The 26,185-nt window shown below is 39.5% G+C and overlaps 1 protein-coding gene and 1 long non-coding RNA gene across 2 annotated transcripts in view; one reads left to right on the forward strand and one right to left on the reverse strand.

Annotated features, from left to right (window-relative positions):
* LOC111269911 (23 kDa integral membrane protein) overlaps window positions 1-26,185 on the reverse strand; it is a 27,990-nt gene continuing 1,805 nt past the window's right edge. The window contains exons 2-6 of the mRNA XM_022849833.2: window positions 10,707-10,763; window positions 8,531-8,664; window positions 7,749-7,944; window positions 7,303-7,382; window positions 1-2,311 (exon numbers count right to left, since the gene is read on the reverse strand). Of these exons, the coding sequence (XP_022705568.1) occupies window positions 2,155-2,311; window positions 7,303-7,382; window positions 7,749-7,944; window positions 8,531-8,664; window positions 10,707-10,763 (624 nt within the window). The 3' untranslated portion in view covers window positions 1-2,154. The remainder of the gene's footprint in view (window positions 2,312-7,302; window positions 7,383-7,748; window positions 7,945-8,530; window positions 8,665-10,706; window positions 10,764-26,185) is intronic.
* LOC111269912 (uncharacterized) overlaps window positions 24,609-26,185 on the forward strand; it is a 15,784-nt gene continuing 14,207 nt past the window's right edge. Inside the window, exon 1 of the long non-coding RNA XR_002685994.1 lies at window positions 24,609-25,963. This is a non-coding gene — a long non-coding RNA (uncharacterized LOC111269912). The remainder of the gene's footprint in view (window positions 25,964-26,185) is intronic.

Raw genomic sequence — 26,185 nt, forward strand, 5'->3', positions numbered from 1 at the left:
CAGATTTGTTGACTTATTATTGCTTTATTATAGAAAATTTACAGATTTTATTATATATGTTGGAAGTCGCGCGCATTTACTAGACCGCGCTCATTCACCCATACGCAATTATACATACATAAAGAACCTGCCGACAGGCGATTAAAGAAGACAATTTCAATTATATGAATCTATATATATATATAGTTGTTGACATTTTAATCGATAAGAGTAGTGCTGTTTAAGTAAGAGACACGACCTGCGCGTATTACAGAAATAAAACTACTACCTGCCCACAGAGAGCATATTAAAATAAGATCTCGAAGTTGGAAGTGGTGGAATACCGACTCAAACTCTATGGAGAGCTTTGAAGCAATTTGGCAAACGCTGTGAATAATTGAAATATTACTGAACGGTAGATGGAACTGTCTCTTCTGTGTACGCCTATATCCACACAAGCACACGCGTTGTTGTCATCATGTGCTTCTTCGCCGTTCAATTGAAAAAGCGTGTTTATCCAAAGATTTGAGTTTAAAAAAACTCAGCTCAAATGCACACACTTGGCCTATTTGTTCCTTGCCTATACAGTAGATCTAATTACCATCCGTGTACAACAACGCCCGAACATATTCACTTATCGCAGCATTATTCTTGTGTTTACGGCTTGAGGTAAGAAAAAAAAAAAAAAGAGAGAATAGCTTGATAATGATCATTAATAGACGCTCTCTTTTCAAAGAGGCGATTAGGCCCCTTTTCATTTGTCCTTTACAGCTTCGGATCCATTTTGACAACAACGGCCACTTTGCTTGAGTGGAGAAAAGATTCGACTACTTACATCGAGACAAGTTCAAACACTGCTATCTTACAATAATGGCTAAAGAGAGCTATAATTAATGGCCGGTCACAACTATTTTCCTTGCATTAGATTAGAAATCTGTAATTGCTTATCTAAACTGACTATTGTATATTGTTAAAGACACACAATTTGGCCGTTTTTACTGGCTACGCTGGCAGCAATACTTGCTATTATTGATATTTGTTGCTGCGAGAAATTGAACATCGAATTGTTGAAAAACATGGCTAAACGAAGACGTTCTGTTGTTTAGCCTTGTGCACGATGTTGTGCAAGGGGCGAAGAAAACATGATTCCAAGAAGTACAGAGCCCAGCTCAATGTTCGCTTCCTCTTACAAAGATCAACGCATTATAATTTCGAAAAGTTGACAACAGGACAAACAGCGGTTGAGAAAAGCAAAATATTGACAGACCTGTGATGACCAAACGTACCTCAACTTACATTCGAGGAAACTGTTACAATGTTTTGGTAACGATGATTATAAAATAATACAAACAAATGTAGAAATAGTCTATGACTACTTTAGCTGCTTAGATCAGAAACAGTAGCAAGCGCGACAGTTAAAAGACATCAACAAAGTATACGGGAAACCGAAAGCTTTCTCAAACAAGGTTTCGATATTGCTTTACTCTATTTTACCACGATTTCCCTTGAAATAATGAAAAACAGTTTGCAGCGTCATAAAAACATGTCTGAAGCTATGTAGCAGCCTACCTCTTTACTAAACCGTTCACGTCCAAAACCACGTTATTATTGTGGGTTCGTATCTTTTTCGTTTAATGCAGCTTTCCCTTTCAGTTCCAATAATTAACGGTATAATGTTGTGCGATCCGCACATAGATTAAGGGGCTCATGCACATTAATGTATATATCTGCTCTTATATTTTATAACATCCATATATAGCTATAACATTTCATTATTATAAATATATGAGCTTAATAAATAAGCGGAACGTGTCCATATTTTACGGACATTACTCCATGCCTTTCTTGTGCCTTTTCAAGAGTCTGTAGCTTACGAATTTGCCAGATTAACCCATGCACCGTACACTTTTGTTTGTTCCTATTCGATGTAATATATACACGATAAAACTAAGCACAAGGTTAGGTAGATGAGTTATGATAACAATCAAACTCGCCTTTGCCACGCGTTCGTATTTCTCGATACGAGACACGTATAGACAGGCTTTTTTTGTCTGTTGAATTGTGTCGCCATCTCGGTTCATGGACATACTGCGATAATAAGTATTAGATTTCGGCCTTCGGACGTTATGTAGGCATAGAAATCACCGTACAGTGTGTCGTTCTGTTTTCTGCTCTTTAGGCAATAGTGAAGTAAAGGAAGATCGCCAAACAAATCGCGAGTAACTGAACAGCCATAGTTCCGAGAACGACGCTGCCAATTGTAGAGCCGTGAGTTTCGATGAAGTCTGCCGTCACTTTTGTACAACCTTCTTCGTAAATACCTCCACTAGGCCTGAAATTAAGGTAAAAAGCAAAGAACGAATAAAATACGTTAGATTATTTCCTATAAATAGATGTATACAGATGTCGACAGTGTATCTGCAGAAATATCTCCACATCAACAAGAAGCAAAAAATCAAGATTTCTCTATCGAGATAAATCATCCGCGCGTAGCTAAAGTTTTTTTCAAGCTTATTCGACAACCTTGAGTGGTTCGCAGCCTAAAGATATCCGAAGGAAAAACTTCCCATGCTTTTACCATTATTTTTTCAGCACTATTTTTATATCACACATATTTGCCGTGTGCTTTTTTTTAACTTCGTATTGATCTTTGCCTTATCATACGTACGACTATTATATATTTAAAATCATAGGAAGCCTCGGCTTGAGCTCATTTTCGTTTGCGTTTATATCAAAATCTACTGTCGAACGACCATATCGCTTGCTTCGTTAATAGTCAGTAATAAACAGTACGGAATTAAGCCACACGGTACGATAATCTTAATGTTCAGTCACTAATCGAATTGCCCACTCAACCGCCGTCTGTTGCTACGGATCTCATGATATCGTCGACTGTTTCTGGAGAGCGTAGTTGAGCAAGTAAGCTCTCGCTCTACCTCCGCGGGCTTACAGTTCGCTATGAGTCAATATTAGTCGTATAAAAATCATATAAAAAAAGAATATCAACAAGAATGGCAGGAATTGCAAAGACGAAACTCACGATGCTTTTCATTCCGCTGCGTATATCCACCATCGACTGGTCAAAAATAATACTGGATGCTGTATAATTTCTTGCTTTCATACGATCGTGCGTTGGGGAGACTTTGAAATCAAAGCGGAACGTCGAAAACTTCATATAGCAGTAGAGGACGCGTCCTCATACACAATTTTATCTCGATGATAGCTTAACTAACTTCGGATGATAAGCGTTTTTCAAAAGACTTACCAAATATCCAGCTCTAAGTTATTTTGCCGCTTAGTGAATCATAATCATATGTGCTGTGCTTTTTATTGAAATAGTTCATGCGACGCGATAGGTCGAAGGGAAACGTTCTCTGGGGAAAATCGTTGCTGCCATTACCATGATTATTCGTGTGACCCTCAAACAAAAACCGATCGCAATGACAAGCTACCCACAGTCAGGCATAACGATTTACTGCACGCAAGCGACCCAGCTGTGCGTAGAAGAGCAGCTGCTTGGCGTAAGCAGCCAGTGAAGATATGGTTTCTCTTGAGCTGCGGCCGCTACAAACCTTGCTAGAGGCACATGCGTCTAGCCTGACCTGAGGCAACGCCAACAAATAATGCACATTAATATTTCCATCCAAGAAAGATCATGAGACACACAATTATCGAATTTAGAGCCCACTACTGTTGGCCTAAGAAGACGATAAATATGCTAACAGCCAAACAATGGGCAAAACAGACAAAGAAAAACAACTGGATTTTATCTACGTGTACTTGAAATGACGAACCCGAGGAGAACACAAGTATTAGATCTGCTCAATACGAAAATCCTCCCGTGTTTGACGTGAAAGGTGAAAAATACAGCATCCCACTTATTGGAAGGATGACTGAATATGTCGTTTTCGTTAATGCTGTTCAATTTGTTTTGTAAGATTTATTTCGGGTTTATCAATTTGGGTTTACCGGCCCATGACGACTAAGGACGACTAGCAGTCATGCCTGCCGATCGACCTTAGCAGCGGTTAAATTGGCTTTTAATCCAGTCTATATTATGCTAAGAGGCTTTAAATCGAAGCATACGACAGAACCTAACTTGAAAGGGTCAAGGATTGAGGCAGGCGGTGGAACTTATAATAGAGAAACGTTGTAATAGCCTTACTCTGCTTTGATCTTTTAGCAGCAATTGCACCCCTCGACCAATCTAAACTAGAAGCTGTGTGACTTAAAGGATATCCATAACTTGAGTCAGAAAATTCTGCTAATAGAAGTCAGTTTATTTCACGGTTTTGGGCGCAGTGATAATGAGGCCGATCACAGTCGGCTGCAGCCCTTCTTCTTAGCTTTATGTTTTTTTCTTTGCTTCTTTTCTTTGCGATGAGCACAGAACTCCGCTCTTTGTGCATACGAGCGTCCCACATGCGGAACGCGACTCACGAGCTTACGGTGTATGGATCTGTTTGATAAGATCAGCGAGAATTTTTCCTAATAACTTGGACGTAGCTGTGTGGATCGCTGTAATTGTGTAAGACATAGTATTATGATGTTAAATGTCATAGCTAAAAGTGAGCTGATAATTAAGTTTACAAGCGAGAATTACGTTCTTATAATTTAAAGTTAATTTCCTTTGATAAATATAAAAGCATATATATACCCTTTATTATACAGCAACCCTGGTTACTTTCGACCGAAAAAATATACATGCATAGTTAGTACAATATAGCCACTATATCAAGTTAAACGTAGTGACCGTGTATTGTCAGTGAAATCTATTTCGACTCACGTAGAAAAAATTACGTGCAGTTCTGCCCCTCGTTATCAGGAGACTAAGACAGAGAGTCAAAACAGGAGGTCCTCTTCGGACTAGGTGGCCCCCATTGACTTTTCTTTACGTATGTTTAAGGGTGAAACTTTCCAAGACATCTTACTATTAACCCTAGAAATGATCTTAATGAAATTAAATGGCCAACGCTGCCTAAGCAACCGGCATGATTCACAATGAAGTGCTAGAGGTTTTTACAGTTCATCAAAATGTTACAAAAACTATATCAGTAATTCCTGGCCTCTTTCACTACAACAGTAATCGTCCTATCGTTAAGACTGCATTCTAAGGCCCGGTTAATAAATAGACCTGCCTGGTATAGACAACCCCGATTCAACTTGGGGTAAACCAAGAAAGGGCAATTCAGGTTGGGACTAGAGAAAATCTTTAATTCTCTGTCAGCGGTCTCATAAGACGAAGGCGTATTACAGGAAACATATACGAAATTAATCAAATTCACGTGACTGGTGGATAAATCTATGAATAGTTTTGTTATCGCAACTACGAACTGCCAGATCGTGTAATATATTTAGGTAGGTTTGAGGCTATCCAATAGAACGCGATCGTTTTTGAGCTGTTGTCCATAGTATTCTTGTAGAATTTTTCGTACGAAACTTGACAAACGTACATACATACATACGTTACATATTATTTTTTTGCAACGTTTCGAATATCGGGATACATCTATTCGAGGGAACCTGTTAAAAACATACGCATCTAATTTGTTGCATGGCTGACGTTTGACGTTTTCCGTGTTTCTGTTTATTATTGTTTTTATTTTCAGTGCTTCTATTCTAATCTAACTTTTTTTTCTTTCTCATTTTCTCGTTAAGTCAGTCGCTAATACTACTTATTCGCTTGTTTTTGAAGTATGTACGCCCAGAGGAAGTTCTGAAAAGAAGTCCTGCTCGGTTTATACGTGTTACGCATATTAATATACAGGATGTAATAATATGCATGACGATATATGTCATTGTCACTCGAGGCCAAAGCGGTTGTTGTGGGTCGCGTTATAATTAATGATATCGTTCCAGCGGTACCTTCTTTGTTCTTGCTGTTCTGTAATTATAGTGACGGTTACCTGCCCCGCCAGTCAATTGTTCCACTCACCGTTATCTGTTGTTACAACGTAAGTAGAGATATACTTGAACGAGAATATCCATAATGGTTATCATGTCTACATATGTACGTTAGTGTACAAAGCGCTTATTTTGGGCTGGCTAGGGCTGTAGCTTGGCCGGATTGGTCAGATAGTAGCAGTATCCCCACTAACTCTGCTCCGAAAGTGGTATATATATTCACTTATGAATCAATTGAAGAGCCCCATAAAGTATGCCTAAAAATAGTGAGAGAGAGAGTACTTGATGATATGACAATGATGATCTCATTTAATACTCGGCTATACTACACTTTGTAAATTTAATTTTTCATGATCCGGTGTGGAAAAGTGTATTTAGATAGTGTTTTCATGGATTAACAATCGCATTTACTTTATTGAGCTGTTTTAGACTGAAATTTCGCGCAACTTTTTTTTTGCAAGTTATTACTAGCAGATGGCCTAGTCGGTAATGCTGCGTTAAGTTTTTTAAGAGGAAGGATGCTCTCTGTAATTAAGCAAGTGAAATTCAATACACAATAGTCTTAATTTGTTCCTGATTACTTCATTTTCTAGCCCTCTCTTTTTTAGTCTCTAATTAAAGCTATTTTTCCTTTGTTTCAAAAGGGAAGACAACGCAGAGAAATCGCTAGACGGCGCAAGTCGAGCTTTAGGCGAGCAGCAGTTTTTTTTTGTTACGATTGGCCTCGTGGTCATTCAAAACGATACAAAGGTCACCGAAACTTTTTTCTACTTACATTTCTATCAATAGCAAGCTATCTCAACAAAGTACATCCATTATCTAACCCTCTCATTCGCTCAGTCTCATTTACATATATATATATATATCGTTACTCCAACTGGGTTAGGATTTGAAGAAGTATTAGTATGGAGCGAGCTCGGGCGAAAATAGCTTTTTACGAAGACAATATAGGACGCGCACAAGTATAGACCTTCATAATTGGAGATATAACATGTTTTTGGCTATCATAAAGCTCCTGATTCACTTAACTATGAATCTCAATGCATATAGAATACAGAGCAGGCGATCCAAGAAGGACCATCTGGTTTGGCCCGTTACCTACGCAGCGTAACGACTCAAAGCTTATTTACTTCATAACAGAGTCAGATTCACATGCTATAGCTCAACCACTGTGGTACAAGCTAATTATCCGTGGAACCAGGTAGCGACGCAATGGCTAGCGGTACGTTTACAAAGACTAGCTAATCATATCCCCGTAGGCATCAATTTTATTAAAACAAATTGATTGATTACATTTACTGTTGATATTACTATACGTTATAGCCTTGGTCTTTTTTTTTTTATCTCCGATTTGGGCTACATTTCAGAACTACCTAGGGTTCAGCTACAAAAATAAAGGAAAGTACTTAATTCACTTACTTGCTGCAATAGTCTTCTGGTCTCATGCCGCGCTGCGTATAATCGTTTGGGCCGTTGTCACCGCAACACTTGAGCTTCTCCTAGAACAATCGTTTTTGAATTTCCGTTGGATGTTTAAAAACTTCCCAAAATACTGATTTCATATTGACTTAGAGCTCGTTTACTGATGTAGACCCACGTATAGTCGTAGCACAAAACAGTGCACCATTTAGCTACAGCACTACCGGTCATCAATTTGTTTTCATAAGTTCACATATCTAAACGCTGTCATATTGCCATCGAGCTTTGCGGCATCGAGACCATTTCGTTACAAAACCTAAGGTGTTGCTTGACAACTGAAAATATTGGTTTCTGTCAACAGTCATGAAGGATTTACTAAATTATTTGAAAACTGTGATAGGACTTAGGTATTATTATGTAATATTTTCTGAAATTTTAATAGATACCTGGAAAAAGTTTAGAGTGGCTTGAGCGACAACTTCCGCCTGCTCGCCCTGTTTTTTGGCCGTTTCAGCAGTACTTAATAGGCTGGAAAAAACGCCATGCATCAGGCCCGAGAACTCTTGTCGATCCGCATACTTCCATCCGAGGCCGACCGCGACACATTCAGCTATCAGTAAACATCCCAAAATGACCGAGAACCTATATGGATAATAGATAATACAATAATATGGTTAGACCTAACAAAAACGTTTGATATGGCCTTTACCCTGCTTATAATAATACCCAAGGAGCGATGTTTCCGCTGGCCTGATCAGACATCCATCATCTGTTTCAATCACATTACGAGCGGTAGTACAGGGGTGCTAATATAATTTCAATTGTTGCAGTTGAGAAGTCGTACGAATGGCATCATTATTATTTAAAATAACGCGTAAATGTTAATGTCGTTTAAGAAACGAAATAATTATTAATATTTTGGGATGGGGAACCATGATAAGTTTAAAAGGGCTGGCTGTATTTTCGAGCAGATCTTCCTTAGAATTTTTTTTACGCCAAAAAGTTACCTGGAAATAATTGAGATAGGCGGTTGTTCGTGTAACTGGGAGTCAGCGCCGTGTTAAAATTGGCATATATATATATATATATATATCACAGAACTACTAAAAAAAATGGTTGGCTCATGTTTACGATGTTGCAGATGTATCTACAAAGTCTATTTTTACTTGACGGTAGACGTCTATTATAAACTGTCCTATGTCCTAAATTGCATTATGACGTAACTTACCAAATGAGCATCCATCCAGCACTAAGGCATGCTCCACAACAGCCGCAAAATACGAATAGAATTATGAGAACTCCTATGACAATGACCAGGATGCTTGCGCTTGAAAAATCTATTTTGATTTGGTCCGGATTAACCTGAAATTTCGATAATCGCAAGCCAACAATAACGTACCATAACGTCACGTAGTCACGTACCATAACGATCGCATCACTTTATTAAGAACCCAGTATTGAATTTTCTCTCGCTCTAAAGTCGGTTTGAAATTCTATTTAAAGTTAGCACGTATGATTTTCCGAAACTACTGAAGCTCCTCAATGCGGTGGACTTCCGAAGAGGTATAAAATAAGCGGGGATCAGTTCGAGAGATCGTTCACTGTATGTAACAAGCGGAAGAAGTAACTTCTTATTTTCTTGTGCTTGTAGATGTGTATATATATATACACGATAAACCTCTGATTGACAATCAGTATTATGCGGAAATACATTGGTAGCTGTTAGACAAAAAGCAACTGATCAACATCTGGCCATAGGGAGTGCGTCATGCTATACTGGGTTAACAAACTCTGTAAATAAGCTTAATTTGAAAAGATCACAACAAGTCTTAGTTGAGAGTTAACCCTTTTCTTTTCCTTCCAGCATGTTCCGAGCCCCACCCGAACACCTACGTAATATCGTAGACTTTCTTAGAAGTATTGGATTCCTCATTGTTGTTTTTTGTTGTCGATTTGCTCGGCATAGTAATACGTCCCAGCTCGCCGTTTGGTTTATACAAAACAGCCAACATTTTCTAATAGTATGCATTACACATCAATTACATATCCTTAACTGCGTACTGTGACTGATGAAATAGAGGAAGGTAACGTTGTGACAGTAATGCCACTGGTGATAAACGTACTTAGGATCTTTAGCGACTACCGAGATCAATCATCTTCGTTTTTGCGCTTATCCTTCCTTTTATATCGGGGTCATACTGCTTGTTGATACCGATCGGCAAATAAGCGCATTGAGAGTACAGAGAAACACTTGAGGTCGTAAGTCTTCTTAGAAACCTTTCATCTTTCGGTCATAATAGCTCCCCACCGTCGCCGCTGTACATGTAGTTGTTGTTATTTCGCAGTCGCCGAGCAACAACAAGCCCACTTTCACATTTGCACCTGAACCCCAGAACGCACTGATCAAACGTTAATGTCAGCATTAATGGAGGACGAGGCGTGAGGGAAGGAATACGAAAATCAAAACAATTGAGTACGCTCCCACTTGCGTACGATGTACACTAAGTACTCGCGTGCTTGCATATAACGCGAGGGCAGAAACAAGGATGAACCGATTTCTCGCTGGAACTATAACCAGCGGCGCTGCTGTTCGCGCATTTCTGTATCACTCAGATGAAACAGATCACTACATCAGCTAGGTCTGAAGTATGCCAGACTCGTTGCAGGGAGTGGCGGGAGATGGTTAAGTCACGAACGATAATTTAGCTCAGTTAAAAGTAGATTGGGGAATATGCATTGGGGCGTTCTTGACAAGGAAAAATAAATGAAAATATTAGAATAGTGGGTTGGAACTGTGTTTGCTACCGTAGCATCTCTCGCGGGGACGCTTTGTTTGATGTTGAAATTTTCGTGTATATAACGATGTCATATTTCGCCACGTAATTGACGGTTCGGCATATTTAGTTCTCACATTCGTACACTCGATGGCGTTCGATGCGCAACCTTGATTCTAATGGTGACACCATTGTTCCTGAGGCATCGTCTTCAGATACCAGCAAAAATAGCATTCATCCAAATGCATTGCTTTCAAGCGTTCTCGTGCAAACGTTGGTATTAAAGGGAATAGGTCCAAAAAAAACATTTACCAACTACCAACTCTCCCATGTACGATATATCTGCCGCGATAGTACATATATTGCATACGGTCAAGCAGCTGTTAATTATAGGAAAGACTAAATTGGAAAGAGTGATATTTCCTACGGCAAAAAAAATTAAAGGACTATTAAACATCAAGAATGGTCGCGTGGCCTGTACTGAGCAGTGTTCATGAACGCTTCGAAAATTGTCCATGTTCAGATGTCTGCTATTAAAATCGCCCTATATTTTATGCATTAAAATTTAGCTAGCTTTCGTAAATTGACGCCCGCAGCATAAGTAATTTCTGTTCCACCTAAAAGTCGTACCTGATTCATAATGTAGATGACACCTGCTCCTATACATACGATTATGATTGCCATGATCTGAAAAGGAAAGAAAAAATAAGAGTTACTACACACACGAACTACTGTTGAAAGGCTCGTTGATAGAAGTATGATTTCAAAGAAGCAATGCTAAATTGGGCCTTGCAGGTCGATTTAACACACGTATAGTAGAGAACTTTCGTACTAGTATGAAGCCTTAGAACGGGGCTAGCCGACAGAGGCGAAGTCGCTCGTAAGTCGTAGACCTTTAGAAAATATTTAATAAAAAATTGTCTATTTAAGGTAGATGTTTCTCCCTTAAGGTGAATACTGAATTTTAGACTAATTGTCAACTAGGATAGCCATTATGTTAGGTGGTCGAAAAAGGACTCATGGTTTTTACGTTAAAATTAAAGTAACAACTTTCTATTTGTTGCAACAATGCTACTAAACTGAATATGTAATAGCCGTTTTTATCGATAACTTTGAGCTATATTTCTAGCAACCCATCACTATATGATTTTTGTAGTTTCTGGGCAAAAACCAAACTAACACCACAAAGAACACCATTAAGAGAGTAGTTTTATGGTGCTTTACGGTGGATGCGTTAGAATTTCCTGTCTATAGAAGTTTTCTCAATTTTTGCCAGGTAGCTAAAGATGTATGTTCTGTGACATTGTCGTGGTCAAGACGACGCCGTTTCTATCCACCGATCCTGATCGATTTGTTTTAAATGGCTTGGCGTACTCTCGTTAGTTGACGAAACTAGACGTCCGATTAAGCCATTTTGCCAAACAAAAACAGTTCATGATGCACACATTTCTTCCCAGGCCCACCACACGTATAAACCTTTTCCGACCTCAGCTTTTCTATTTCTGTGGAGTTTCGTAGTGAAAACACGGCTAACTGGATTCATTTTTGCTAAATTATTTTGCTAAACCAAACGTCGAGTCTCCTTAAATGGCCTAAAATTGTTTGGTGGCAGTAATTTAATGGCAAACGGCCTACTGATCCTGTTCAACTTTGGCAAAAATGTTATTTTTGTATTTTATCGATCACTGCTTAGAACAAGTGGAAATTTCGAAAACGAGAGCGACAGAGCCATCTTTGGGCTATCTTCCTGACAACGCATTTTGACCATAAAGGGCATACATTTATTAAAATGTATTATAAAGGGGGTGTGCAGAATTTGCGTGTTTATCGTGATAAAGCAATGTTTCTGCTGACATTTCATTTATCTTCCAGATAGCTTTGAATTTGAAAAAAGGCGCTCGAACGATTCAAGCCCATGTTCTATTGTCAAAGCTCAGTTTTCTAACGACACCAACGCCGATCCGATTATATGACCGAGATACATGACTCTACAGCCATCTAACCAGAAAAACCATCAACGCGTTTTCGTTAACCTAGTATAAAGTAACGAAGCAGGTACTGCAGCTGTTTTCTACTTGCTGGCGGCCAGCGGTGTCTTATATATGAACGTCGGTAAATTTGACATCACGATAACAAGGTTCTCTGCATCTTGTATTAGCTCTGTAGCTGTCAATGGAAATCAAATGTTCGATTAGTTTGAACAACATAAATTCAATTTCTGCAATATTTACGCAGTATTACATTTGACCGGCTAATGCTGTTCCCCGAAAGGTTTACGCGGCAAAAAATCTTCTAAGAAAAAAACCACCTAACTGACAGAATGAATATACGGCATCGATTCGTTTCTGTTCACGACGCATCAGCGAACAATCTATCGACTAGCGTCCGTTGCTAGACAACACCAAAATACACAGTAATGTTCCCCAAGGCAATGCCCAGGGTAAAAAAGATCTCGCATAAAGTCGACCGTGCGTGGCTGGGAAGCCAGCGTTCAACCAATGCACCCTATTACCGCTGCCGATGCTGCTGCTGCTGCTACAGTACGGCAGTAACTGTTTGCCCAGAAAAGCCTGACGGCTATCAACAGATGATGTCGGCAGCGCGTGTTGTACGTCTACGAGCCGACTGGTGAAAATTTTCAGCGTATTTCCCGCCGACTGCAGAAAATTGACCGCAGCACCTCGTCTGTGTGGCTCGCTTAGCCAAGACAAAAAATGGCGTCACGGGATCTGTTGGCCCCAGGGCAACTTCAACACACCGACAAACGGGTATCGTGTATATGTGGATACGTCACAGATAGCTTCACGAGAATATAGGCGAATAAGGCAGAGAAGATTTTCGTACCGGTAAAACTAAAATGAACACATTTGAATAAAGACGAATCAATAGCTGACGTTACTAACGCGGCGCTACTACAGAATGAGGCCATCGGTGAAGTGTGCGTAGAAAAAAGTCAACTGGATCCGCTTAGACACGTAATACTTCGTTACTATGTATTTCAGACACTCGTGAGATGACGCACTCATTCGAACTCGACGTAACCATCGGAGTAATATTTATTATAATAACAGTAATATTTGTAAATTTTTATCGCGTTACGCTCTTCCATAGTACTATACCCATACGCTAAAACTGACAATTGAGTTTATAGAGTTGCAGGATTCTAAGCTGTTGCGGAAAACGGTCCAGCCTTTGCGGGTCGGCAAAGAACACAGACGCCACAATTTTCCAAAGGCGAGTTTGAGGTTCTACTAAAAGAAAATGGCTTAATGTTAAATTTCAATAATAGAAAAAATAGCTGCCTCTAAGGATCCCATACTTTAACAAGCGCATTACGCAGAATGAAGCAATAGATGAAATTTCTACCCGCTTGATTCTTCATGAAACAGACGCAGTATTATAGGGGAAAAAAAAGCCCTGAGCTATTGTACTTATTACTCCCGTCATGTATAAACTGCGACTAATAGTACACATGTAGCTAGCAACGATAAACAAATAAAATAACTCTTTTTAATTTTCTCTAAATATACAAGGATACTGAGTAAAACTCTACTGCAGGATCTTGCTAAATTCGAACTGTATAAGTGAACAAGCCAATGCAGAACTCGTAACTGGTAACTGGGATAAAGCAACGCTTCACAATAATACGCCTATTAATATGTAAGTATGGGTAAGTAAGTGACCCGAGCAATTTCGACACGAGGGTGAAAAGAGGTGAACTTGAATCACAGCTTTTACGGGCCGGCCATCATTGGGCTGGTGTAGAAACATTAACAATTAAAATTTTTGGGGGTAGAACAGTATTGAACCATAACAGAAACGTGATTCGTTTCATTCTACCTCTTTTTTTTTGTAGGATCGAAAGGCTACAGAAATATTTACTTTGTATGAGATACAAGCACGCAGGAAACTAAAAGTGTTTAGAAGATAAACCAGAAGGCTTCTCTTTCTGATGGCTTATTCACGACTTTTCATATGTATTCACGGTCCGTTTTCTATTTTCTGTTCTGGTTGCCCCGTGGTTGTGTTCATCTGGATGCTACTATCTGTTGTCTCAGTCAATTGATAGGTGTCAATAGGTCTAGAAAACTTAACGAAAACCTATAGAGGGCATGTAAATTTGAGCTAAAATAATCTAAACGGTGGTTTGCTACGTCGCAGTGTTTTATTATGTCGCCAAAGTCTAAATGACAGGAGTAGAAAAAATCGCAGATGCACTTAGAAAACATAAAACCCATTTACCTAGGCGACCAGAACGTAGCCAATATTTTTAGCAAACTCGTCTCGGTACGGATCCAATTCTATTCCTATGTCAAGCAAATTGTTCCAATAACTGAGAGAAAAGGTCAAAAGTAAATACGTTTTTAACCACTTATCGGAATTCACACCCCGTGACAAATCCATAACAGATTGACAGGCAGGAGAATACAGAACTCCTAGAAACTGTCCGTTTAGTAAAATGACAACAACACGTAACGATACTGATATGGTAAGAGTTTATTTTACAGGAAGTACAGGTTCCACGTCTATAACGGGTCAATCCAGCGGGCTCTACGAGGGACTAGCTCACTACTACGGGTGTGATTAAGAGATGCTGGACCTTGTTTCGAGGAAACGATGATTTTTTCCAGTTGAGACCACCGTCATCGATCTTGAAACAGCGCTCGGCGAACTGCTTGAATCGCCTTCCCCCTGCTGTGTTATCTTAGATATTTCCCAATGGAACCTGGCTATGGCCATATCATTGAACGTATGTAATCGAGTTGAACGCAGAGATATACGGGGCGAGCTATTCATATTGGCTTACGTTAGCTAACCTTCCTATATATTTAACAGGTCGAGACCATCATTCTATTAGGGGTTTACCTCAACAATAGAACGCTGAAAGTTCTGTCATAGAAAACTTTAGACGCCGACAAGTATATTTGTCTTTCATTAGGTTAAGTTTTTGTAGTGTTATCTAAACAGAATTGTAGGCGTATTAATGGCGAGAATATCCTACGCGTAAACGTTTTTAGAACTAGTTAATAAATAATCGAAAAGCTAAACAAAAGGTCTAAATGCTCGATAGTATTCATAATCTAACATAGTTCTATTGGAAGAGGTACTACCTTGCTGTACCGAGTAGATGGCTCGTCTGTGGATTGGTAGCGATCGTGTTTTTCTGTTCATCTTTAGAATATTTTCTGCCAATGATTATTATCCATTTTTAATTAGTTCGTTTACAGAAAATATAACAGGTTCACATATGATAGCATAGCACAGATAGCAATGGAGGTGGCAGCTTAGGATCGTCTCCTTAGAGGCTCAGCAACTTACTGGCTACAAACCTAAGGGCTATATTCGCGCTCCCAAGTTCATCTGTATGCAAGCTAGAAAGTTTCTGTGATCTGGGACAAGAGGATTCTTCCGAAGAGACAAGGTCAACAACTTTTCAGTTGTTCGTTCGGGCTTTTCATATGGACCGTATGGGACCGAACCCCCCTTTCTTTCGGCAATTCCGTCAAACACTCTCAGTTTACAGTTAATTTTGAAATTTAAGGTGTTTGCTTCTAAAACATCAAGAACGAAGTTTTCAAAATGTGTGTCAACACGAATAAGCCTTTCTGAAATTTGCACTTCGTCAATAAGCGATCATTTGGTCTATTGAGCAGTAATTTCAGTCTGAAAAACAACGCGATGGATTACCCACGGGTGTGGTTTGGGGCGCCGACCACATTGAAAAGGCAGAGTCGTCCGTAGAAGACAATCAAGGCCCAAGTGAAACCACGGACGGCATTTGCTTACTTGCAACATAAGTGGCTTTCGACATTTGCCCCAAATCAGGAGGCAAATTTCTCACCGTTTTAAAAGGCAATGGTTGGCAGAAGAAGGCGAAGTCGCGCCATTCTGCTTGTTGTGAGGATATATAAAAATAAAACGTATCAATCGTTGTAATAAAGCAATCTATAGTTCTAGCTTGACACAAATGCTGTGCCACAGACCCTATACCGTGTTAAAATAGCTTGAATTGTGGACAAAAACGTGTGGCGTATAATACAAAGATATTCCAGTTCCATACTCCAAGTGAGCTCCAATGAACGCTGTATTAAACATGTTTTTTTCCTGATTTAGCGTGGATTGGCCAGATAGGCCGTACCGCTATCGCCACGTCTTCTCCATGACAAAAAAAAAAAAGAAAAAAACAAGCAATAATTATTTGTTACATAATCGCTTTGCGATAAACAAAACAAATAGACGAATTCATCAATGAAACAATAGAAAGAAAAATACGCTACATTTACCATATAGAAGAAAAATTGACTTATGTGCATTCATCGAATTGCGATGCCATAGATGTTCATCAGTTAGACGATAGCCGTTTAGGGATAGGATCAATTCTAACGTAGCAGAATACAGGCTCTGCATCATGCGAGGTCAAGCAGCTGATTTTGTGTACGAGCAGATGGGATACGATTAAGCAGGAAATCTGCATTTTCCGGTTATCAGTAGCGTTCATGAGCGTTGCTTGGTAAAAACGTGAGAATGCTAGTCGTCTATGAACACTTAATAACATCCAATTATTGTTGGACCATATCTCTCTTCAACTGCGTGCTTTTGAGGTCGTGTACCTTTCCGAACGGGTTCGCGTTACCGAATTTATGCTTAGGACATGATGAATGAATTATAATCGTTGTCTAGCAGCAAAGCGTAGAGAGATATCAAACTAAGAGGGAGAAGTATGAAGAACTTCTAGGATTATATTTGGCGGTATCAAAAACATCGCACAAGGAGATTGTAGATGTTCTGGTTTTGCTCTCTGCTATGAATAATCATCAGAGTTAAAGACCAGATGAAAGCCTTTAAAAAGAGAAAATTCAAGGAAAAGATCAAGATCGAACTCCTTCGGATACGAACTGCCTTCCAAATTTTGGCAAAGGACAAACCGCTGTTTTTATTTTTCGTTATTAGATAGCTTTTCAACCTCCCAATCCCATACAATACGAACTGATATTGCATAGTAACAGAGTGTTTATCTGTTCCGAAACTGTTAATGAGAACAGAACAAAAACCACGAAGAACATCATACGCGGATCGTCTCCCCCAAACACACTGCTTCATGGGTTTAGCGATATTTAACAGGTGTTTGCAGCATCACTTCAGACAATTGATAGATTTTGTGCTTAATTTTCCTATGTCTTACCCAAAAATGGGTGTTGTAAATTTACTCGATATACTTTTACGATTTATTCAGCAGGTAAGCACACACTTCCCTGCCCGCTGGCGCTGAAATCACAGCATCACGTCATTCGATATCGATGAACCAGAACTGAAATATCGATATTATGACGTGCAGATACGATAGTACAGGGTTTAGGCTTGTTTAGGCCTTGTCAGCGCGCGGATTTCAAAATTAAAGAAAACGAAATATCGACTTAAATGTTTTTGGTGGATAAGGATTCGATTCTGGAGAGGGCTACATGAATTGCCATTTGGTGCACTCTGATCTGGCGTTCTGTACTGCTCGAAACGGCCATACTAGCTCTACCTCGGTACACTGCAGAAATACATAATAATATTGGAGAACTTGTTGCTTATTATGGTGAGAAAAGCAGATAAACAAACACGTTTATAAATACATATGACATAACACGAACACGTTTGTTTCGCTGATAAAATGGTCAAGGGGATCTCTCGTGTAGATGCTAGTAATGTTTTACCTACGTATAGTATGGATTTGTCTTAGTAGTTACATCTTGAGCATAAACTTATGTTCGATCAGTTAATCTTGGTTCTCAAGGCTTTTCCTCTTCACGCTTATATAACTTAGCGTAACAACGTATAAGTAAACAAGTCATACTCGCATGGCTAAGTTCAAACTTTATCATACGATAACTGTGTCGCTCAACGGAACTCACGTCGTACATTTAGATCAACTTTACTGCCAAATGGCGTTTACATTAAAATCAAAGAATATACGATAGAGCGTATTCTTCGTTTCATAGGCAATTTTTCTGCAGTTGCGTTCGATAGAAAGCTCGATATTTCAGTGATAGGAATGTTTCCCATTTTATTTTTTACGCTCTTCAGAGCTCTTACTTTTACGAAAGATCCGCCTCTCTCTAATTACCTGGACATCTGCTGGAGTGATTTGCATGTACCATGACCGCGTCACTTCAGCGGGACATCGTCTGCTAGAACAATATTCTCATTACTATGTTCGAAGTGACACCCGGTACCACTTTGCAGCCATTACTGTGCTTAGTCAATTATCCTCCTTTATCAATTACCGTAGATGTTGTACGATTCACGACTGAAGTAGCCAGAAGCCTAATGGCGAAACGAAAACCTAATAACATGTCATCCTGCTCATTAACTTCTAGGATGTAGCCTTCATCGTGTATAATATGTCTTTTGTATTATGCTTTTCTATACTTTTTGTGCGAATTGTCGATTGTTTTGAATTAGTCTCTGAAATGCGCTCTTCCGTTGTTCGTTATTTCCCAGACAAATAACCAAGAGAGAAAACAGATAAGTGTTTTCTTTAGTTTCATCGAATTGCTTTACTATACACGAGCCACAGGGTTAAAAGCCAATAAAAAATACCTCTGGCGATTTTCGTTTTGAACGTCTGTCTTGAAAATTCGATTGTTTTGGTAACCTCCTTTTAATTATCGGTTAGCCTCGAACACCGGTTGGCGGCAATATTTTGAGCAGTTATTTTCAATAACTAGCGGTTGAGGTATAGCAGTTGACTATGCATAACTCGTCGTCGTTATTTCTTTGTAAACGCTCGCAGTTTCTCTTTGATCTATGTTGAAATGAAGTTTTAATTAATGCATTTACCTAACGGCCACAGACGTAGATTCATAGACCATTGTAAGACCGTGCTTCCTCGTTTATATTTGAACTTATATCAACTTGAACAAGTCATCACGGTGATTGCGTAAGAGCATGGGTTCGATTAAACGACAACTATGCTATGCGACAACATAAGGCTTTGACTTGAGACAATTTTGAATTAGGTTTTCTATTGTTTGTAGATCTTGGCATATCTATTCACGTATTAACTTGTTCGTCCTGGTGGCCTTCTCGCCACTCGTCGCTAAATTGACTCTAAAAATATGAACAACGTTGAATAAAGCTGACTGATTCTCTTACGGTAAACACCATCACCAACTTTCCCATGATTCCCCATTGCTAGATGGCATTGCTAGCTAAAGTGTATGTGCAACTCGATAACAACTGACCAGACGTGCCGCTTGCGTAGACCTTGCACAAGTTACTCGGAATTACTTCTTTTCTTTAGAACTTGTACTAGAAGTTTTCCCTTAATGAGTTAAGCCAATTGTAACAGATAACTGCTGCCTCATGTATCTACTTTGTACACCATAGTAATTGTTTTGTATGTGATTAGATAAAATAACCTGATAATAGTAACAGGTAATGATCTTCATCAAAGGATTATCCGTGCGAATGCCACTACGTTTCTACCTTTACCGCGTCTAGTTTAGGTATAATAGTTTTTAAAACGTGGATCGGACTTTATTACGGTTCAAAGCTAGCCTATTTACTGCTACGATACAGATGATCCATCTATTTGATTTAAGAATGTCGATCTGCTATTCGGCGCGCACGAGAAGCGCCTGAGTGGCACAGTTTATTCATCAATATTGATTTTTTTCTACTAATTTTTATAAACAAAACACTCTCAGTGGTACACATGCTCAAACTCCAGTCGTCGTTTTGCAGGAACTGGAATTATTTTATTTTCCATAATACTGATTGAATTAAAGCTTTTTCCACAACACCTTTTGTTGGATATATTATATACAACAAATATATATATATATAACAATAAAAATATAGATATTTTTATTGTTAAGGTTCGGCGCGAAAAATCACTTTGACAAAGTGACTTTTCGCGCCGTTCTGTCTTAGAGGCGCAATATTATTTGCTTCATTTAATTTTCAGCTTTTTCATTACCCGCCAGACTAGCCGCCAGTCCTCATTTCTCTATTGTTTGCTGTTAGAGTTACTTTAATAGATATTTCAAACAAAGATGTCCCCAATAAACCTAACAATTGTCCAATCAAGATTTATTCTACATGCAGGATCGAATCTCCAGTATCCTCGAGACCGAACGGGGAATAACGTTGTCCATTACCGGTAGCGGTAAGGCGCCGACAATAAATCATGGAGTCATTAACAACGGAGCGGCGTATCACCAGAGGTGGTCGTGATATTGTGACGAATGTCGGCGACTAGGTACATACAGGAGCACCGATTCGGATACACAATGATTACAAATTGTATATCCAAAAGTCGAGTTTAAAATGGTCACTTCTTACGCGGTGACTTTAGGACGACAAACGGTTCAATACTCCACAGGTTAGAAATCATGGCAAATATATGACAGCGCACACACTACGAAGTCTCACATAGGACACAAGTCAGGTTTTCTGCAACCTGTACATTTCGATTCGACTAACGATTCAACATGATCGATAATATAGAAGCTGAACTGGTGTTGTACTTAGGTAAGAACAGAAGCAAGCTTTCAACATGTTATAATTTCAGAAAATGCTGTAGCCTGGCTCACTTGCATCGTCGTTCGGCTCGTCCTACTTAACAGTCACCTGCCTCTCAGCTGTTCTGACGGACGCTACAAATTAAAAAAAAAAAAAAATCGAAAAGCTCTTGTTCAAAGAAAGCAATTTTCGTTTGGATTCATAAATTTATTTCAACAGGTGTTCACATGGAGGGCGCGTATTACGATTGAATAAAACGACTTGACAAAAGGCCATGATATAATACAAGGACCATGGAATAATTAGCACCCAGTGGCCATGAAGAAAGCTAGATTCGCTGAGAAAAAGTCTACTTGTTTGCATCTGTCCTTTCAGCCGATGTGCCAATAAACATGTATATAACATTGATCTTCTGTAGGTTGGTTGTTTTTTTATTCAATGGATAGCCATGACCGTGACCAGCACTGACCAACAAAAGCATTGTTGGCAGGACAAATCGACATGAAGAATCGAATACTACAGGCCGCTTTCTCAATTGCCGTATCGGAAGAGAGAAGAAAAGGCAATGTTGAAGGGCACTCTTTTGATAAAACCAACCCCCCAAGCGCAAAACATACATTCGAAGACTGTAGCAAGTTCGCGCAAAGGAGCGCGTGGACTGCAGACGAGAATAGACCCTGTAGCTTCGTGTGGCTAGCACGTAACGATTGTGTCAGGAAAATGATAGTAAAAAAACAATCCATATTATATTCGCCTTACACTTTCTCTCGAACCACGCGACCTTACATACTAAACCACATGTGATGCTTGGGAAAATGAAGAGCCACTTCGTAATATGTGATATTATACCGTTCGTAGTTAACGGCTGTTCTATTCCTATTAGAGCATCTATCATCAGGCGACATTGAATGGGCTTCAGAGAACTTCATGGTAGAAAGGAGGGACTGTATATATATATATATATATATCATATTTAGGAAACAAAAAGACACTAGGCAATCAAGGGTCGGGATGAACCGTTACATTTCAGAACTTCTGTCGTACATCATTGTCAGTGCGAGAGGGTTTAAGTGTGTCAACGAAAATTGCGGTTACTAGTAAATCCGCTGGGATGAGATCGGAAGTATAGCTGCAGCTGATCGCTAGTATGTCCGCATCTGCAGTATGCGTTTCGCAGTACTATAATGTATTCGAGCCAGTCATGCGCCATTACGACCTAGATAGGATGCTCTGAACAGAGTGAATTACTTATCAAGCTTGTGAGAGCCACTGTCCCATCACCGACGTCCATTGCTTTGATAGATGAACATCCCAACATGATCTCACTCAGGTAAAACGGGCGTGTGCATTTTATCCCGTTTATATGTCATAATCTCAGATTGTCCAGTATTCGCCGACGTAAAAGATCCGATGGTTCGAGTGACCTGGTCCAGCTGAGACATCTCACAAGGTAAATCCTATCCATGAACGAAAAGTGTGAAGATCAATAGACTTAAGTGGCCGCGTCTGATCTAGTACTTTGTCTATTTCGACTAAAAAGGGCCGCTGACGTCACACAGCTGGTGTAGAATGGCCGTCAAAAAAAGCGAGACCATAGACGATCGTATTTACATTCAGTCAAATTTAGGCTTGAGAACAAAAATGCAATACGTACTCATAAAATTTAGTTAGTTAACATAGCGGTGTCGATACTTCACGCCAAATTGTGCACTTGAACTTCAAGGACGAGGTGAAGCCGAGTTGCTAACCAATGAAAAAAATACTAAACCAGCAGGCGAATATAACTAAATCCAAGCTAAGAGAGCTTAATGCTAAGTATCCACTTAAGTGAGAGACCATAATAGATAAGGTGTACGCCAAAATGTTCTGTTGTTTAATTTGAAAAGGAAAAAATCCACTGTTTTACTTGTAACTAAGGCATTGTGCTAGTTCAGCGATCCATGTACTTTTACTCCGTGGCATTTGTTGTCCTTCTATTATATGTTGGCTTATTCGTTGTCACCGAATCGGTGTATCGTCTGTATCATCTCGGATTTCGTGAGCATCGACAGCGGGTCGGATCCTTCATCATGGCAAATCTGTTGCCCCGAGGTCTTTGATCAGTAAAACGACTGGCAGCAACTGGACGTTTTCGTATTCGTTTACTTTACACCAGCTCGGAGTCAGAGCAGGAAAACCGTCTGATGAACAGAACCGCCGCTCTGCTTGCCGTCGCCGCTGCCATATAGTATCGCCCGCCAGTCGTCATATGGGTATACGCCATTCCAAATATCGGCAACGGAGGCTATAAAGATTATCATCGCCCATTGGTGCGTACGCATTGTGTTGCGACGTTTTGTTGCAGTGGCTAACCGTATAGGCAAGGTTTCGTTGTCTTGATGTTACACGATCATTACACGATACGAAAAATCGGCGAAAGACCATGTCGTCAGTCTAGAAACTGGTGGAGATATGGATAGTCAGCTCTTTCCCTTGCTATCGCTATGAAGCAAAAACAAGCTTCGGCAAAAAATTATGTACGATAAAATCAATTCAAGTCTGTCATTATGGTAGTAAGATAATCGAGTAGTAAAACGCTTGTTGTTAGGCATGTACTTTACAGTTTTATGACGTGCCATACAGTTGGATAACGTCCGGCCGAAGACGTTTGCGTTCGTAAATTCAGCTGTCGATACTGCTTCAGATGAGAAAAACGTGACAAATAGTAACGGCTAACAATGTCAATCTAGGTCAAGATGATAGAGTATTCATGCAAGCTTAAATTCGAATCAAGCAACTTACAACTTACGCAATAACATACGTTGAACACATGGCTTTCGCACCTTTATTGGTCTTATTTTGAACGAATCTTTTTACCACCTACTTTATCTCCTTTCTTAAGATGCATTTGTGTGAGCGTTCTTTTGACGAAAAAACACATCGGACATAGAAGAATCTAGCTATATGTTTATTACTGGTGCCCGCCAAATTTATATTCATACACTATTTGTATATGTATATATATATATATTATATATACTTTATGCGATTACTATGCAAATATGTCAAAAGGAATATAAATGTCTAACAAATTAGTAAAATTGATCTCTCTTTTTTTTTTTTTAGATTCAAAGATCCGTTGTCAAATAGGTAACAACGTTTTCTACTATGAAATGGTCAGATAGTCTATCCTATAAAATATCTATTTACTAGTACTGATTATTGCTTTATATTAAAAAAAAGATCATAGGTTGTTCGCTTAAATAAAGGCTGAGACTAATACCAGTATACCTGGACCGTCTAAAAACCGTTAAGGACATAGCCAAAACATAGACAAAAAAATTGGGACATCGATCGAAAACGATATAATACTGAATATAACCGATAAACGGTAAATATGATACTTATTTTACATAGACGCAATTAGTATAATATAGAACTGTTTAAATCTTCCATACGAAGCTCATGCCACACAAAAGTTTGGATTCCATGTCACATACGTATATATTGTATATGCTGGTTGCAAGACGTCTCTTAATACTCGCAGCTAACGAAATTTGACGTTGGCAAGGGTTAGGCAATTTTGTTACATGTATCTTCGTAGGTAGTGGAAAAGAACGCCATATTTATTTCCTACTCAAACCAAAAATACTGCCACGAAGCCGTTGGCGACAGTCAAATAACGCCAGCTCGAGACCAAAGGACAACAGAAATTGACATGGACATCCGCCAACTAGAGACAAGGACAGGGCCTTTTAGGGTTCGTTGGGCCATCAAGCCGTCCACCGAAGACGATCGGGGTGGAAGCAGTGCTAGCGTCCTCCATCTCCATCGCTACTGCTGCTACTATTCAGCCAGCAACAAGAAATATCAGCAGAGCAGATCCGTGGCATGCAGTAAAATAGAATAGAGACTCCTGTTCGAGAACTTTCCGCTACCATGCGTCAGCAGGCATCGGCTGAATCGTGATTTTGCTACGCCAGCCAAACGCGAAATGACGAAGACACACAGATATGCGCATTTATGTGTCAGGAGCTTGGTAAAGACAAACAGAAGCAGCAAAAATTAATGTAACAACACCAGCTGGTGCTAACAGTGCGCCTTTTAGCGGATGAAAAAGTTTAAAAAAAAATACTTAGTTTAGTAATACTGGTTCATCGTCAATATTGCATATTCTTGTAAACGAGATATCGATATACGTGATAAGGGCAAAAGTGGTTCAGCTTCTTTCTCCAGCTTTTACGGTCTACGTAAAAGCAACACACTAGGCATCAATGTAAATCGGTCGATCTATTCTGTGTTAGAGAGAGTCTTTAAAAAGTGTTTTTGAAGTGCCAGATCTGTCTCATACTGTCCCATTAATTGTGCGCACGATAGAAAAACAGTGTATTGTTTAGGGGAAACTTGTACGATCGCAGAGACCACTATTAGGCGGGAAAATCACTAATTAGAACGGACACGTTTAGTTAAATAAAACATCTCAATATATTGAAATGCACATTGAAATCTTTTTCCGCTCCGCTAAATATAGACGAAAAAGTAACACCAGTTACGACTATCTATTTTCATTCATTCACCATAGAGCGAGGGAGAGCAAGAAAGAGACGCCCATGTTATCTATTTAAATCGAACAATTTCGGTCAAGGCGATGATAAATGTTCTTAGCACTAGAAACAGTGGTACCAAATGTGGCAGCGCATCCATAGGCTGGCTGGAAGCTCTACGCGAGAGACGACGCAAACAAAGGAAAAACCAGCGTTGCTGATTACTGCTGCGAATCTCGCCGGCTTATGACAACCAGCCACATAAGCAGGCCCACTTAGTACTGGTTAACTGTCGCAATAAACCGAAAAGGTCTTACAGGGCCTATTCGAGCTTTGTTAGCATAAATGGCTGTTTCGAAATAAGCCTGTTCCCTCATTCAAGTGAAATAAGAGAATCATATAGAGAAAAAGGCGCAATCAGTGCCGTTAGGAGCTAGTCTAGTTCACTGCGTCATCTCTTCGAATCAATTTAGTTTATATTTATAGAACCACGAGACAAATGAACGGAGGGTACCGACCGTAAAATAAAAGATAGCAATTCGCTAGCTACAGCAACGAAACGCCGGTGATAGCAAAGAGGAAACAAGCAAGCTTGAAGAAAATCATCTCTATATTAGTGATAGTGGTAGCAGTGGCTGTAGTGAGAGAAAAGACATTGCAGAATGAAGATCGCTGAACACGTTTAGAATGAATGGGCGTGTACGAGAATATAAGAGGCGGGCCGCAGGAAGTGGTGAGCAAACCAGGACGCCGCGGCTAATACTGACTCCCAGTGCTGCCAACGATCCTGAATTGGCAGGCTGCATTTGATTCTGAAGTTCCGAGCTTTTCCACAGCTGCTGCTGAGACCAGGTAAGCAATAGCGAATGCTAACGATGCATCATCAGTATTAAGGCATTTGCCATCTCAGTAGCGTGTGAAAATTGTAACGTGCAAATGATTAAAGTAGCTTATCTTTACTTAGCTTCGAAGCTCGAAACGGAAAAGAATAAAGAGAAGCGGAAAAAAAAAACAAAGGAACAGGTGAACTCAAGAGAGCCGTCACGGATGGCCCTTTAACTTTAGAAGAACGTT

Source organism: Varroa jacobsoni, unplaced genomic scaffold (genome assembly GCF_002532875.2).
Source record: "Varroa jacobsoni isolate VJ856 unplaced genomic scaffold, vjacob_1.0 scaffold_1423, whole genome shotgun sequence".
Taxonomy (NCBI): Eukaryota; Metazoa; Arthropoda; class Arachnida; order Mesostigmata; family Varroidae; genus Varroa; species Varroa jacobsoni.